This window comes from Ranitomeya variabilis, chromosome 6, assembly GCF_051348905.1.
Source record: "Ranitomeya variabilis isolate aRanVar5 chromosome 6, aRanVar5.hap1, whole genome shotgun sequence".
Lineage (NCBI taxonomy): Eukaryota > Metazoa > Chordata > Amphibia > Anura > Dendrobatidae > Ranitomeya > Ranitomeya variabilis.
The window spans coordinates 549,419,549-549,434,374 of NC_135237.1; the positions used below are offsets into that span (position 1 = coordinate 549,419,549).

The 14,826-nt window shown below is 44.4% G+C and overlaps 1 protein-coding gene across 4 annotated transcripts in view; it reads right to left on the reverse strand.

Moving 5' to 3' along the window:
* Positions 1-14,826, reverse strand: part of TMEM71 (transmembrane protein 71) — a 51,187-nt gene that overhangs the window by 14,163 nt on the left and 22,198 nt on the right. For 3 of the 4 annotated variants that reach the window (XM_077271255.1, XM_077271258.1, XM_077271257.1), the window contains 3 exons: positions 12,973-13,182; positions 2,421-2,563; positions 1,742-1,786 (listed from right to left, as the gene is read on the reverse strand). In XM_077271255.1, the coding sequence (XP_077127370.1) occupies positions 1,742-1,786; positions 2,421-2,563; positions 12,973-13,182 (398 nt within the window). The remainder of the gene's footprint in view (positions 1-1,741; positions 1,787-2,420; positions 2,564-12,972; positions 13,183-14,826) is intronic. The other variant, XM_077271256.1, reaches the window with a different exon arrangement.

The following is a 14,826-nucleotide window of genomic DNA, read 5'->3' on the forward strand; positions in this document are numbered from 1 at the left end:
GCTCGGCCTCTGCTGCATTCATGTCCATGCGACTGTTGGTTCCAGAGCCTCAATTCTCGGGACCCACAGGATATGGGATAACTTACTGATCAAAGAGGGTCCTACAACTATGCTGACTTTCTTGTGAATAAACCTTTAAGTCCTTCAATTGTGATATATCTGGAACCAAGGACCACAATACATCTTAGGTTTACCTGCTGTTAAATCCATATCACTCCATATCTACAGACTCAAGCACTGCGGGGGCAGGGTCAAGGACTGTGAGGGCAGGGTCAAACACTGCAAGGGCAGGGTCAAACACTGTGGGGGCAGGGACAAGAACTGTGGGGGCAGGGACAAGCACAGCTGGGGCAGGGACAAGCACTGCAGGGGCATGGTAAAGCACTGTGGGGGCAGGGTCAAACACTGCAGGGGCAGGGACAAGCACTGCGGGGGCAGGGACAAGCACTGTGGGGGCAGGGACAAGCACTGCAGGGGCATGGTAAAGCACTGTGGGGGCAGGGTCAAGGACTGTGAGGGCAGTATCAAACACTGCAGGGGCAGGGTCAAACACTGCAGGGGCAGGGTCAAACACTGTGGGGGCAGGGACAAGCACTGTGGGGGCAGGGACAAGCACTGTGGGGGCAGGGACAAGCACTACGAGGGCAGGGTCAAGCACTGCAAGGGCAGGGTGAAACACTGCAGGGGCAGGGTCAAACACTGGGGGGCAGGGACATCCACTGCGGGGGCAGGGTAAAGCACTGCGGGGGCAGGGTCAAGCACTGGGGGCAGGGTCAAACACTGCGGGGGCAGGGTAAAGCACTGCGAGGGCAGGCTCAAGCACTGCGGGGGCATGGTCAAAACTCAGAACACACTATTCTAAAGAACCATTGGTTACTTCTGCTATAAGACACCGCTTAATGTAAAGAAAGGCACATTTTATATCGAAAGGAATTGCAATAGTTCATCCTCATTCAACAACCATAAGTATCAGGTTGTCGGAGCCCGCCCCTGCTTATTTTGTAGGGTCACACTTCCTCCCATTCCTTACAAGTTTTTTCTCCACCTTTAAATTCCCATTACTTATATTTCTGACCCGGGTTGTGTCCGCTCTGCCCTCGTCACCTCCTGTCCAACCGAAAACTTCATTTTATAAAACTTTTTTTTAAAGTTTACTATTCTCTTCTGTCATGGTGACTTTGACCAGACGAATAACTTGAAGGTCCAATGCAAAATCGGTCCCAGGATCCCCCCCTACCACGTGTTATTTATAATGCTGGCGTCATTTGTATGTGGAGAGGGACATTTGGGGCATCTCATGCCACCAGAAAACAGCTGGCCATAAATATGTATGGCAGCCATTTAGTAGAACACCTGAAGCTCCAGAGTTGGTGCTAATAGGGCTCCTCACTCCTGTGCTTAGAAAGGGACCCTCTATAGTGATGTCCATGTGCCCCAGACAGGAATGGTCTCATGTCCAGGGCCAATGACAACACCTGGCAATCCAGGCAAGTGCTGGGACCCGGGGTCCCTTCCAAACCCATTCCCACCCCGAAACATGATGGTATTGTCATGGCAGCTATGGGGCCAACCGGAGGCCCGCATGTCAGCCATGCTTGGCAATGCTTCATAGGAAATCGGTAATTTTTCAAAATACCGCAATATTACAGGTTCAAGTTCCCAAGGTATATATATATATATACAAAAAAAACTATTATTTGGTGGACATGGATTATACAATCGGAGCCTTCCCATCTCCTACCATCATCCATGAGCCGGGAATATCCAGATGACGCTCGGTCGGTATCTGACTCCGAATCCGGTAGTACAAATTAAAACATGTAAAAAATTAGCAAATGTGACCCAAGAACATGATCACAACAAAGGAATAGAAACTTTCACCACTTTTTTTTTTTTTAGACCCTAATGTCAGCACCCTGGACACTGCTGAGGAAAATGAGCTCAGATATGATAGATATGATAGATATGATAGTGGCTGTCCTACTATTATTTTAAAGTTTAAATACAATACATATATAATCATTATTATTATATTAATAAAATATTAACCGCAACAACAATAATTGTAAAAAAATATATAAAATAATACAAATATAATAATAATACAATAAGAATAATACATAATTAAATTAATAATAACAAATAATAAAAATAACAACATTACCCGTATAAATATAGTAATAAAATAATAAAAATGATACAATAATTTTATTAATGATGATAAATAATATATAAATAAAATGATAACAAATAATTAAAAATAATGAACAAAAATAAAATAATAAAACAAATAATATAATAATACAAAATAATAAGTAATATTGATTGTAATACAATAGTCATAATAAAAATGACAAATAAGAAGAATAATTATAGTAATAAAATAATACTAGTCATTAATAATCATCCAAGTATAGTACCGGTGCTGTAGAGCTGCTCGACCACAAGAGGTTCAATGTCATTTCGGTCTTCAGAACAGGAAGCCTCCATGTCGTCACAGTATCCATGACTGGGGAGATCGAGACGTCTTTGTACCGAGGGTCTTCGTCGCCTCCTAAAAATCCTGAAAGGACGATAGGAGTAAATTCACACGCAGCAGATTTTCTGTGGATTTGCCCAGATAAAATCCAATGTTCCCAATTCATCATTTACCGTTAATTTTCAGTGACTTTTTTTTCATTGTTGGTTTTGGCACCAAATTCCTCCAAAATGGCGCATTCAGTTTGATGACTTTTTTCCACAAAATCAAAGTTGCTGAGCCTGCTTCATTTATTGCCTATTTTTTCTCTATTTTTTTTTTCCTGTTTTGAGACTTTTTTTGGGGGGGGGGGCAATTTTTTTTTTTTAGCTGATCATATTTCAAAGTCAATCATCTACTTATTATTTTCTCTGTACACTATTGTGGCCGCCGTTTTTTTTTTTCATCTAGGTGTTTGACAACTTTTTAAAAAGTCTCAAAATCTTTCACAACTTTTTTAGTTAAAAAGTTGCAAGGACGTTTAACCCCTTCCTGACGGGGCCAAGTTCCGTTTTGGTGTTGTCGTTTTTTTCCTCCCCTCCCTCCCTTTTATTTTTCTGTCCACATAGACATATGTGGGCTTGTCTATTGTGGGACGAGTTCAGGGGCTGGCTGGCACTTTTCAGCCTGGGGGGCAATCACAAGGTAGTGGCCCTCGAGTCGCGGTGTCCCTCCTTTTCCCTGCTTACATCTGGCCATTGCATTGAAGAAGTAGAGATAACAGGCTTTAAAAACAGGCTGGTATGTAGATACGGAAACAGAACAGAGTTTACTCTGGAGATATTGGAGCAGAACCGAGCTTCCTACAGAGATATGGGTGCAGAACCGAGCTTAAGGTACCTTCACACTAAACGATATCGCTAGCGATCCGTGATGTTGCAGCGTCCTGGCTAGCGATATCGTTGAGTTTGACAGGCAGCAGCGATCAGGATCCTGCTGTGATATCGCTGGTCGTTGCTGAAAGTTCAGAACTTTATTTGGTCGTCAGACCGGCGTGTATCGTCGTGTTTGACACCAAAAGCAACGATGCCAGCGATGTTTTACACTGGTAAACAGGGTAAACATCGGGTTGCTAAGCGCAGGGCCGCGCTTAGTAACCCGATGTTTACCCTGGTTACCAGTGTAAAATGTAAAAAAAACAAACACTACATACTCACCTTCGCGTCCCCCGGCGTCCGCTTCCTGCACTGCCACTGACTGAGTGAGCGCCGGCCGTAAAGTGAAAGTACAGCACAGCGGTGATGTCACAGCTCTGCTGTTAGGGCCGGCACTCACACAGTGCAGGGAAGCAGACGCCGGGGGACGCGAAGGTGAGTATGTACTGTTTGTTTTTTTTACATTTTACACTGGTAACCAGGGTAAACATCAAGTTACTAAGCGCAGCCCTGCGCTTAGCAACCCGATGTTTACCCTGGTTACCCGGGGACCTCGGAATCGTTGGTCGCTGGAGAGCGGTCTGTGTGACAGCTCTCCAGCGACCAAACAGCGACGCTGCAGCGATCGGCATCGTTGTCGCTATCGCTGCAGCGTTGCTTAATGTGAAGGTACCTTTACTACAGAGCAGTGGCATAACTACAAAGTTATGGGCCCCGATGCAAACTTCAAATGGGGTCCCCCCCATGCCAAAATATATAGGTGAATTAGAAATGGTGACACACGCAAACGACATCTGCGTTAGTAATACCTGCACCATTATGGAATTAGTTGTAGGCTGGATTCACAAGAGTGAAGTACACGGTCTATATACAGACCACAACCTCCAGCCTTGTGGAGGGTATCCCAATCCGAACTCACACCCTCATGTGTCTATGGTAATACGCTCCTGTAAACCCAGCCTGACAGGGATGACCCCTTATAAATGGAAGTGTGCCCCTCTAAACCCTGGTGGGGAAAGTCACATCCTGACAAGTAATATTGCCAATTCTCCAACCATAAATTGTGCATTTCCAGAGCTGGCAAATGGGAGTTCAATACTAGAACACGTCAACTATGATTCCCATCCCGCCTCAAGGAAGTATGGCAGACAGGTGTGATAAGCCTATTAAAAGAACTACTGCCACACACATGGATGTGTAGTGCCCGTGTATGGACATGTCAGAGGTTAGAAAGAAGAAAGCTTGGTCCCTCTTAGCTTCTGGCAATGTTTTACCTCAGCTCACATTTGGGCCATAACATTGTAAAACAGGTAGACACATTTACCCACTGACCCTACTATTCATAAGGAACTGCTGTCTACCCCTTAGTTGCCCACTGTATATAGTCAGTGTGGGGATGTGGGCTACAGAACAACACAGGGTGATGACACTGCTACCTGAACCCTTCAGCTGCCCCACAATATGCAGGGAGTAAAACCAGTACAAAGTATGGCAGCCTCCCTGCAGAGCTGTCCAGGGCCGGACTGGGACTAAAAAGCAGCCCTGAAACACAAACCCCACAAACTATAAAACTCCCCCCACACCCGATCAGTGGATTTTGCTTTATTGTGTTGTGCCCTTCAACAGTCCTCTTAAAGGCGTTAGTTGAAGAGCCACGTGTAAATGCCGCAGCAGTGTGCATGATCGACCACCTCTATAGAGCGCCTGTTCTCAAGATCATGGGGGTCCCAGCGGTCAGACTCCAGCGACTACAAAGCTCTCGGGAATGGGGATTACTTGGCATAATCCATTTAAATGGGTTTTCCAATATAAACCAATATTAACCCTCCCAAAGACCAATGTCGCCTCTCCAAGAACAGGACAGGAGCAGTGGTACTGTACAGTGTATATACACAGGACAGGAGAAGTGGTACTGTACAGTGTATATATACAGGACAGGAGGAGTGGTACTGTACAGTGTATATATACAGGACAGGAGGAATGGTACTGTACAGTGTATATATACAGGACAGGAGGAGTGGTACTGTACAGTGTATATATACAGGACAGGAGCAGTGGTACTGTACAGTATATACACAGGACAGGAGGAGTGGTACTGTACAGTGTATATATACAGGACAGGAGGAGTGGTACTGTACAGTGTATATATACAGGACAGGAGGAGTGGTACTGTACAGTGTATATATACAGGACAGGAGGAGTGGTACTGTACAGTGTATATACAAAGGACAGGAGCAGTGGTACTGTACAGTGTATATACACAGGACAGGAGCAGTGGTACTGTACAGTGTATATACACAGGACAGGAGAAGTGGTACTGTACAGTGTATATATACAGGACAGGAGGAGTGGTACTGTACAGTGTATATATACAGGACAGGAGGAGTGGTACTGTACAGTGTATATATACAGGACAGGAGAAGTGGTACTGTACAGTGTATATACACTGGACAGGAGAAGTGGTACTGTACAGTGTATATATACAGGACAGGAGGAGTGGTACTGTGCAGTGTATATATACAGGACAGGAGGAGTGGTACTGTACAGTGTATATATACAGGACAGGAGGAGTGGTACTGTACAGTGTATATATACAGGACAGGAGGAGTGGTACTGTACAGTGTATATATACAGGACAGGAGGAGTGGTACTGTACAGTGTATATATACAGGACAGGAGGAGTGGTACTGTACAGTGTATATATACAGGAGGAGTGGTACTGTGCAGTGTATATATATACAGGAGGAGTGGTACTGTACAGTGTATATACACAGGACAGGAGAAGTGGTACTGTGCAGTGTATATATACAGGACAGGAGGAGTGGTACTGTACAGTGTATATATACAGGACAGGAGGAGTGGTACTGTACAGTGTATATATACAGGACAGGAGCAGTGGTACTGTACAGTGTATATACACAGGACAGGAGAACTGGTACTGTACAGTGTATATATACAGGACAGGAGAAGTGGTACTGTACAGTGTATATATACAGGACAGGAGCAGTGGTACTGTGCAGTGTATATATACAGGACAGGAGAAGTGGTACTGTACAGTGTATATACACAGGACAGGAGGAGTGGTACTGTACAGTGTATATATACAGGACAGGAGAAGTGGTACTGTACAGTATATACACAGGACAGGAGGAGTGGTACTGTACAGTGTATATATACAGGACAGGAGGAGTGGTACTGTACAGTGTATATATACAGGACAGGAGGAATGGTACTGTGCAGTGTATATATACAGGACAGGAGGAGTGGTACTGTACAGTGTATATATACAGGACAGGAGAAGTGGTACTGTACAGTGTATATATACAGGACAGGAGCAGTGGTACTGTACAGTGTATATACACAGGACAGGAGAAGTGGTACTGTACAGTGTATATATACAGGACAGGAGCAGTGGTACTGTACAGTGTATATACACAGGACAGGAGAAGTGGTACTGTACAGTGTATATACACAGGACAGGAGGAGTGGTACTGTACAGTGTATATATACAGGACAGGAGAAGTGGTACTGTACAGTATATACACAGGACAGGAGGAGTGGTACTGTACAGTGTATATATACAGGACAGGAGGAGTGGTACTGTACAGTGTATATATACAGGACAGGAGAAGTGGTACTGTACAGTGTATATTTACAGGACAGGAGGAGAGGTACTGTGCAGTGTATATATACAGGACAGGAGGAGAGGTACTGTACAGTGTATATACACAGGACAGGAGAAGTGGTACTGTACAGTGTATATACACAGGACAGGAGGAGTGGTACTGTACAGTGTATATATACAGGACAGGAGAAGTGGTACTGTACAGTATATACACAGGACAGGAGGAGTGGTACTGTACAGTGTATATATACAGGACAGGAGGAGTGGTACTGTACAGTGTATATATACAGGACAGGAGGAATGGTACTGTGCAGTGTATATATACAGGACAGGAGGAGTGGTACTGTACAGTGTATATATACAGGACAGGAGAAGTGGTACTGTACAGTGTATATATACAGGACAGGAGCAGTGGTACTGTACAGTGTATATACACAGGACAGGAGAAGTGGTACTGTACAGTGTATATATACAGGACAGGAGAAGTGGTACTGTACAGTGTATATATACAGGACAGGAGCAGTGGTACTGTACAGTGTATATACACAGGACAGGAGAAGTGGTACTGTACAGTGTATATACACAGGACAGGAGGAGTGGTACTGTACAGTGTATATATACAGGACAGGAGAAGTGGTACTGTACAGTATATACACAGGACAGGAGGAGTGGTACTGTACAGTGTATATATACAGGACAGGAGGAGTGGTACTGTACAGTGTATATATACAGGACAGGAGAAGTGGTACTGTACAGTGTATATTTACAGGACAGGAGGAGAGGTACTGTGCAGTGTATATATACAGGACAGGAGGAGAGGTACTGTACAGTGTATATATACAGGACAGGAGGAGTGGTACTGTGCAGTATATATACAGGGCAGGAGGAGTGGTACTGTGCAGTGTATATATACAGGACAGGAGGAGAGGTACTGTGCAGTGTATATATACAGGACAGGAGGAGAGGTACTGTGCAGTGTATATATACAGGACAGGAGGAGTGGTACTGTACAGTGTATATATACAGGACAGGAGAAGTGGTACTGTACAGTGTATATATACAGGACAGGAGGAGTGGTACTGTACAGTGTATATTTACAGGACAGGAGGAGTGGTACTGTACAGTGTATATATACAGGACAGGAGCAGTGGTACTTTGCAGTGTATATATACAGGACAGGAGAAGTGGTACTGTGCTATATATATATATATATATATATATATATATATATATATATATATATATATATATATATATATATATATATATATATATACACACACCGTATATACACTCGAGTATAAGCCGAGATTTTCAGCCCAAATTTTTGGGCTGAAAGTGCCCCTCTCGGCTTATACTCGAGTCATGATCGGTGGTGGGGTCGGCGGGTGAGCACTGTCATATACTTACCTGCTTCCGGGGCTCCTGGCGCTCTCCCTGCCCGTCCCATGGTCTCCGGGTGCCGCAGCCTCTTCCCCTGAGCGGTCACGTGGGACCGCTCATTAGAGAAATGAATAGGCTGCTCCACCTCCCATAGGGGCGGAGCCGCCTATTCATTTCTCTAATGAAGCGGTGCCGGTGACCGCTGATAGAGGAAGAGGCTGCGGCACCGAAGACAGGCAGGGGGAAGGAGCGGGACGCCGGGAGCAGGTAAGTATCGCATATTCACCTGTCCTCGTTCCACACGCCGGGCGTCGCGCCATCTTTCCGGCATCTCTCTGCACTGACTGTGCAGGTCAGAGGGCGCGATGACGCATATAGTGTGCGCGCCGCCCTCTGCCTGATCAGTCAGTGCGGAGAGACGCCAGGAAGATGGCGCCGAGGAGCTGCAAGCAAGACAGGTGAGTATGTGTTTTTTTTTTTTTATTGCAGCAGCAGCAGCACAGATTTATGTGGAGCATCTATGGGGCAATGGTGCAGAGCACTATATGGCAGAGCTATGGGGCAACGGTGCAGAGTACTATATGGCACAGCTATGGGGCAATGGTGCAGAGCATTATATATGGCACAGCTATGGGGCAACGGTGCAGAGCATTATATATGGCACAGCTTTATGTGGAGCATCTATGGGGCAATGGTGCAGAGCATTATATATGGCACATCTATGGGGCAACGGTGCAGAGTACTATATGGCACAGCTATGGGGCAATGGTGCAGAGTACTATATGGCACAGCTATGGGGCAATGGTGCAGAGCATTATATATGGCACAGCTATGGGGCAACGGTGCAGAGCATTATATATGGCACAGCTATGGGGCAACGGTGCAGAGCATTATATATGGCACAGCTATGGGGCAACGGTGCAGAGCATTATATATGGCACAGCTATGGGGCAACGGTGCAGAGCATTATATATGGCACAGCTTTATGTGGAGCATCTATGGGGCCATAATGAATGGTATGGAGTATCTATTTCTAATTTTGAAATTCACCGGTAGCTGCTGCATTTTCCACCCTAGGCTTATACTCGAGTCAATAAGTTTTCCCAGTTTTTCGTGGCAAAATTAGGGGGGTCGGCTTATACTCGGGTCGGCTTATACTCGAGTATATACGGTAATTGTCTAAGGGTTTTTCCGTCTGTCTGTCTTTCTGTCTGTCTGTCCTGGAAATCCCGCGTCTGATTGGTCGAGGCCGCCAGGCCTCGACCAATCAGCGACGGGTACAGCATGGCGACGATGATGTCATAATGGAAATCCCGTGTCTCTGATTGGTCGAGGCCTCCACCAATCAGCGACGGGCACAGTATCGACGATGATGTCATAATGGTTGCCATGGCGACGATGATGTTATAAAGGTTGCCTCGACCAATCAGCGACGGACACAGTCTGCCGCTAATTCTGGAATCATCATTGTCCATATACTACGGGGATATGCATATTCTATTCTAGAATACCCGATGCATTAGAATCGGGCCACAGTCTAATATATATATATATATATATATATATATATATATATATATATATATATATATTGCACTTTAATAAAGCATTTTTACTTAAAGACATTAGGTTATCTTTTTTGGATTTATTTCCATATATATATATATATATATATATATATATATATATATATATATACATATACATATATATACACACACATACACAGGACAGGAGGAGTGGTACTGTGCAGTGTATATATACACAGGACAGGAGTGTATATATACAGTGTATATATACAGATACTTAGATTTACAGATTTACACCACGCAGGCAATATATATATATCATAACTGAGCAGCACCAAATCTTTAAGGGGTTGTCTGCTACTAGGACAACCCCTAAATGTTTGGCCCTGATAAAATTATAAAGCCTACACTTGCCTCCCGTGCCAGCGTCCAGGATCAAGCAGCTCATCCTGGACTTCCTCTTCATGTTCAGTTTGTCTGAAGGCAGAGACAGTGACACCAGCGCTGATTGGCGCCGGGCATCACGTGTCACAACACATCACAGCCACTGTGGGAACGGCGCTGGCAAAGGAGGTGAGTATAGGCTTTAGTTTAAGAAGAGGTTGTCCTAGTGGGAGACAATCCCTTAAAGCAGTGGACTCTTTATTGGCCCATGTGGCAACATTTCAGTTCCATATCAGAGAAATGCTCTGTTATTGATCCGAAACATTGCCATTTGGGCCAATAAAGAGTCCGCACTTTTTTCACGATTAATCAGAGTGGTGTGTGTCTGTGTATGTATGGGTATAATATACACACACACACATAGACACACACTCACACACACATTACATAGGTGAAACTGCGACTATGGTATGTACGTTATATAGGTTATACCACTGTAATATACTGCGTCCCCTGTGTATAGCCCATATAGGGCAGCTACAGAGAGTGTGTGTGTGTATATATATGCATACACACACACACACTGCGGCTGGCCTATATGGGCTATACACAGCGGTCGCAGTATATTACAGTGGTATAACCTATATAACGTACATACCGTAGTCGCAGTTTCACCTATGTAATGTATATAGACTGCTGTACATACATTATATAGGTGATACTGCTACTGCGGTATATAATGGCAGTATCACTTATACTGTATATACAACAGTCAATATACATTAGACAGGTCAAACTGCAAATGCTGCATATACAATATATAGGTGATACTATGATTGCAGTGTATAGTTCCAGTATATATACAGCAGTATCACTTATATAACGTATATACACATCAGCTGCAGTATCACCTATATAATGGATCGGATGCCGGCCGGGGATTGGTGAGGAGAGCGCTGTTCTCTTACACTGGTTCTGGCCAGGGTCAGACACAGTGAGGCTCGGGCATCTGTGCACGCAGTGGCGGCCTTTTCAATCTTCTGCACAGGTCCAGGTGCGTGCGCTTTCCTGTTTTCCCTCACTGACAAAGGCCGCAGCTACATACGCAAGCACGAATGAGGGCTGCCATGGCCTTGGTCAGCGTGGGCACCGAGAGTGCGCACAAAGGCCTGTGCAGAGGATTTGAGGGGCGGGCGACCCATTTTGTAGCTCAGAGTGCTCCAGGCCCTTGATAGTTGTATACTATGGGCACAGATACACAACATTATATACACTGGATGGATCCATCCTGCACCTGGCCCTGGACATACATGCACTGTATATATACAGGGCCATGTATACAGCATGTGATGTCCAGTCACCAGGTTCAGGCGTGATCACTCCAGTGCGGGATTCTGCAGACAGTCTCTGGTCACTATCAGTATAGGGAGATTTATTGCAGGAGACTGAACTTTCCTGGAGCCGATGACCTGGCACTGACAGGGTGACCCTGAAAGTTCAGACTCCTGCAATAAATCTGTGAGCATCAGCAGAGCGCCCACTAATACTATACTATACTATAGAGGGACCGGCCCTGGACTTATCACCGGGAGGTGAGCAGCAGCGTCCATCTCCTCACCACACACAGAGCTGAAGCTCCCCCTGATGTCAGTCTGAGTCATCCACCAGCTCCTCTCCTGCAGGTAGATGCAGCCATGTTCCCTCTTCAGGAGGCCGCACACAGGGAGCAGGAGGGGGCGTGTCAGCTCCACTGGGAGTGTGATGATGCAGCTGGCCGGACATAGAGAACAGCGCCGGCCACCAGCAGCCCAAATCGCTGCTAAGTGACCGGCCCGGGGGGCACACGCCCCTTTGCCACCCGGCCCAGCCCGCGCCTGGACGAGTTGTACTTTTGACGGACACCATTCATTTTACCACATAGTGTGCTGGAAAACGGGAAATAAATTCCAAGAGAGGAGAAGTTGTGAAAAAATGTAATTCTGACATTTTCTTTTGGGAATTGTTTCTACGGTGAACATTTTATGGTAAAAATGACCTCGCAGTATGATTCTCCTCATCAGTACGGTTATGGCGATACCTAACATGTCCAGGTTTTTCTTTTTATTATTATTTTAGTGGTAAATAAAAAATCAGAAGTTTGCAAAAAAGAAAAAAAAATTAATTGGGTTGCGTCACCATTTTACACGACCTGTAACATTTTTTATTTTTTCGGCTGACGGAGCTGTGATGTCTTATTTTTTGAGGGACGAGAAAACGTCTTTATTGGTACCATTTTGGGACGGCTGTGACGTTTTAGTCACTTGTTACTTCAGTTTTTGTGAAATTCAAGCAACAAATAAAAAAACTAATTTTTGCGCTCTTGATTTTTTTTTTCTTCCTTTAACAATAAGGTTAATTGTTTTCAGATTTTAATAAATCACACTTTTCTGAACAGGGAGATGCCACTTAGGCATATTTTATAAAAATCTTTATTTTAAAAAAATATAATAGTTCTATTTTTTTCAAAAAAGTGGAATAAAAGTAAAAACAAAATTAGCAAAAAGTGTTTCAAACAAAATTTGTTATATTTTTTTTCTGGCAGAAAACGGGAGCAAATATCTTTGTCCGCAAGTTTTTACTAAATATGATGTAGGGGCAGAGACCCTGATTCCAGCTCACCTGACCATGTTCTCCTTGTAAGAGACGGTGCATTGTGTCGGGCTGAATGATATATTGCCCAGATCATCCCAGTACAAACTGTCTTCGTCACATATATAGTATCCATTGGAGAGCAGGCGGAGGCTGTGCCGGCAAGGACTCGTATTAATGCCGGGTGGGATTGAGGAGCGTCTCTTGGGGGAGTCCATCTCCAGCGGCACAGAATTGTCTCTGTAGGAAAAAGAAGGTGAATGTTGTATTCTATACGTATAGATTCATCACCACCATCCGCTTCTGCTATAGGGGTCAGTGCAGTTTTTGCCTACTGAACAATATATACAGTAAATATACGAATACAATACATACGGTGCCTTGAAAAGTCTTCATACCCCGTGAACTTTTCCACATTTTCTCAAGTTACACTCAGATACCAACACAAAGTAGCAAGTATTTGTGAAGGGAAAAGGAAATGATACATGGGTTTGTAAATATTTAAAAAAAACCTACATTTGAAATTGTGATGTGCATTTATATTCACCCCCCCCCCCCCCCCCGAGGCAATACTTTGTAGGACCACCTTTCACTGCAATTGCTTTTGCAAGTCTTTTGGGGTCTCGACCATCAGACGCCAGATACAGAAGTGTGATCCATCAGTCCATAGAACACGTTTATACTGCTCCAGAGTACAGTAATGGCGGCTTTACACACCTCAGTCTGACACATTGTGCTTGGTGATGTACGGTTGCATGCAGCTGCTTGGCAGGGGCTGGAGGCTACAGTATATACCGGGAGTGAGGGTCCAATGTTATAAAAATGTGGCCAGATGTTATACACTGGGGGCGAGGGGCCGGATGTTAGTTATACACCAGGGGGTGAGGAGCCATATTTTATATACTGGGGCAAGGGGCCGGATGTTATACACCAGGGGGTGAGGGGCTGTTTTCATATACTAATGATGGTTCTATTGAATGTGGTTCTGGTTATTTATTTCTATACTGATGATAGTTCTGGTGCTGTATTCATGTACTGTTGATGGTTATGGTGCTGTGTTCCTGTGTTGATGGTAGTTCAGACGCAGTACAGTATGCATGTTCAGATGGCGGTTTGGGTGCTGCACTCATGTACTGATGTTAAGTCTGGTGCTATATGCATGAACTGTTGGTGGTCCTTGTGCTGTGTTCATGTACTGATGGTAGTTCTGGTGATGTATTCCTGTACTGGTGGTGGTTTTGGTTCTGTATTCATGCACTGATGGTGATTCTGGTCCTGTATTTATGTACTGATAATAGTTCTGGTACTTTATTCATGTACTGATGGAGATTATGATGTTGTATTGATGTACTGATAGTGGATCTTATCCCATAGTAATGTAGATGTAGTAATCCTTACTTTGTCAGACTTGATCATAATAGGGTCAGTGTATTGTCCATGGATATTTCAAAGACAGAAAATACAACTGTCTGAACGAGGCCATAAATGTCAGCCAAGTTCAGCTGGCAGCTATCTCTCCAGACTGTCCCATAAACAGAAGTGCTGGCTCTGCCGAGTGCTCCTGTGTCCTGTATGAGACGTCTCTGGCATGGCTTATTTATTATAGAGCAAAAAGAAATTTAAGTTCAAAATCGGACATGCCAGATCCTCATCTTCCCCGGATAATTATCTGCCAGGAGCTCCATACACATTAGTCTGTTGTCCAAACCCATCAATATCGACCAGTTCGGCAAATGTATGTATGGGAGTACTATCTAAATGATGCGAACACTTTTAATTTAACTTACCCATAGGGAGCATGACCAGTTATTGTGCCTAGGGCAGCATGAATGACAAGTCCAGCCTTGCATATAGTCTATACTACATACATACATACTGTACATT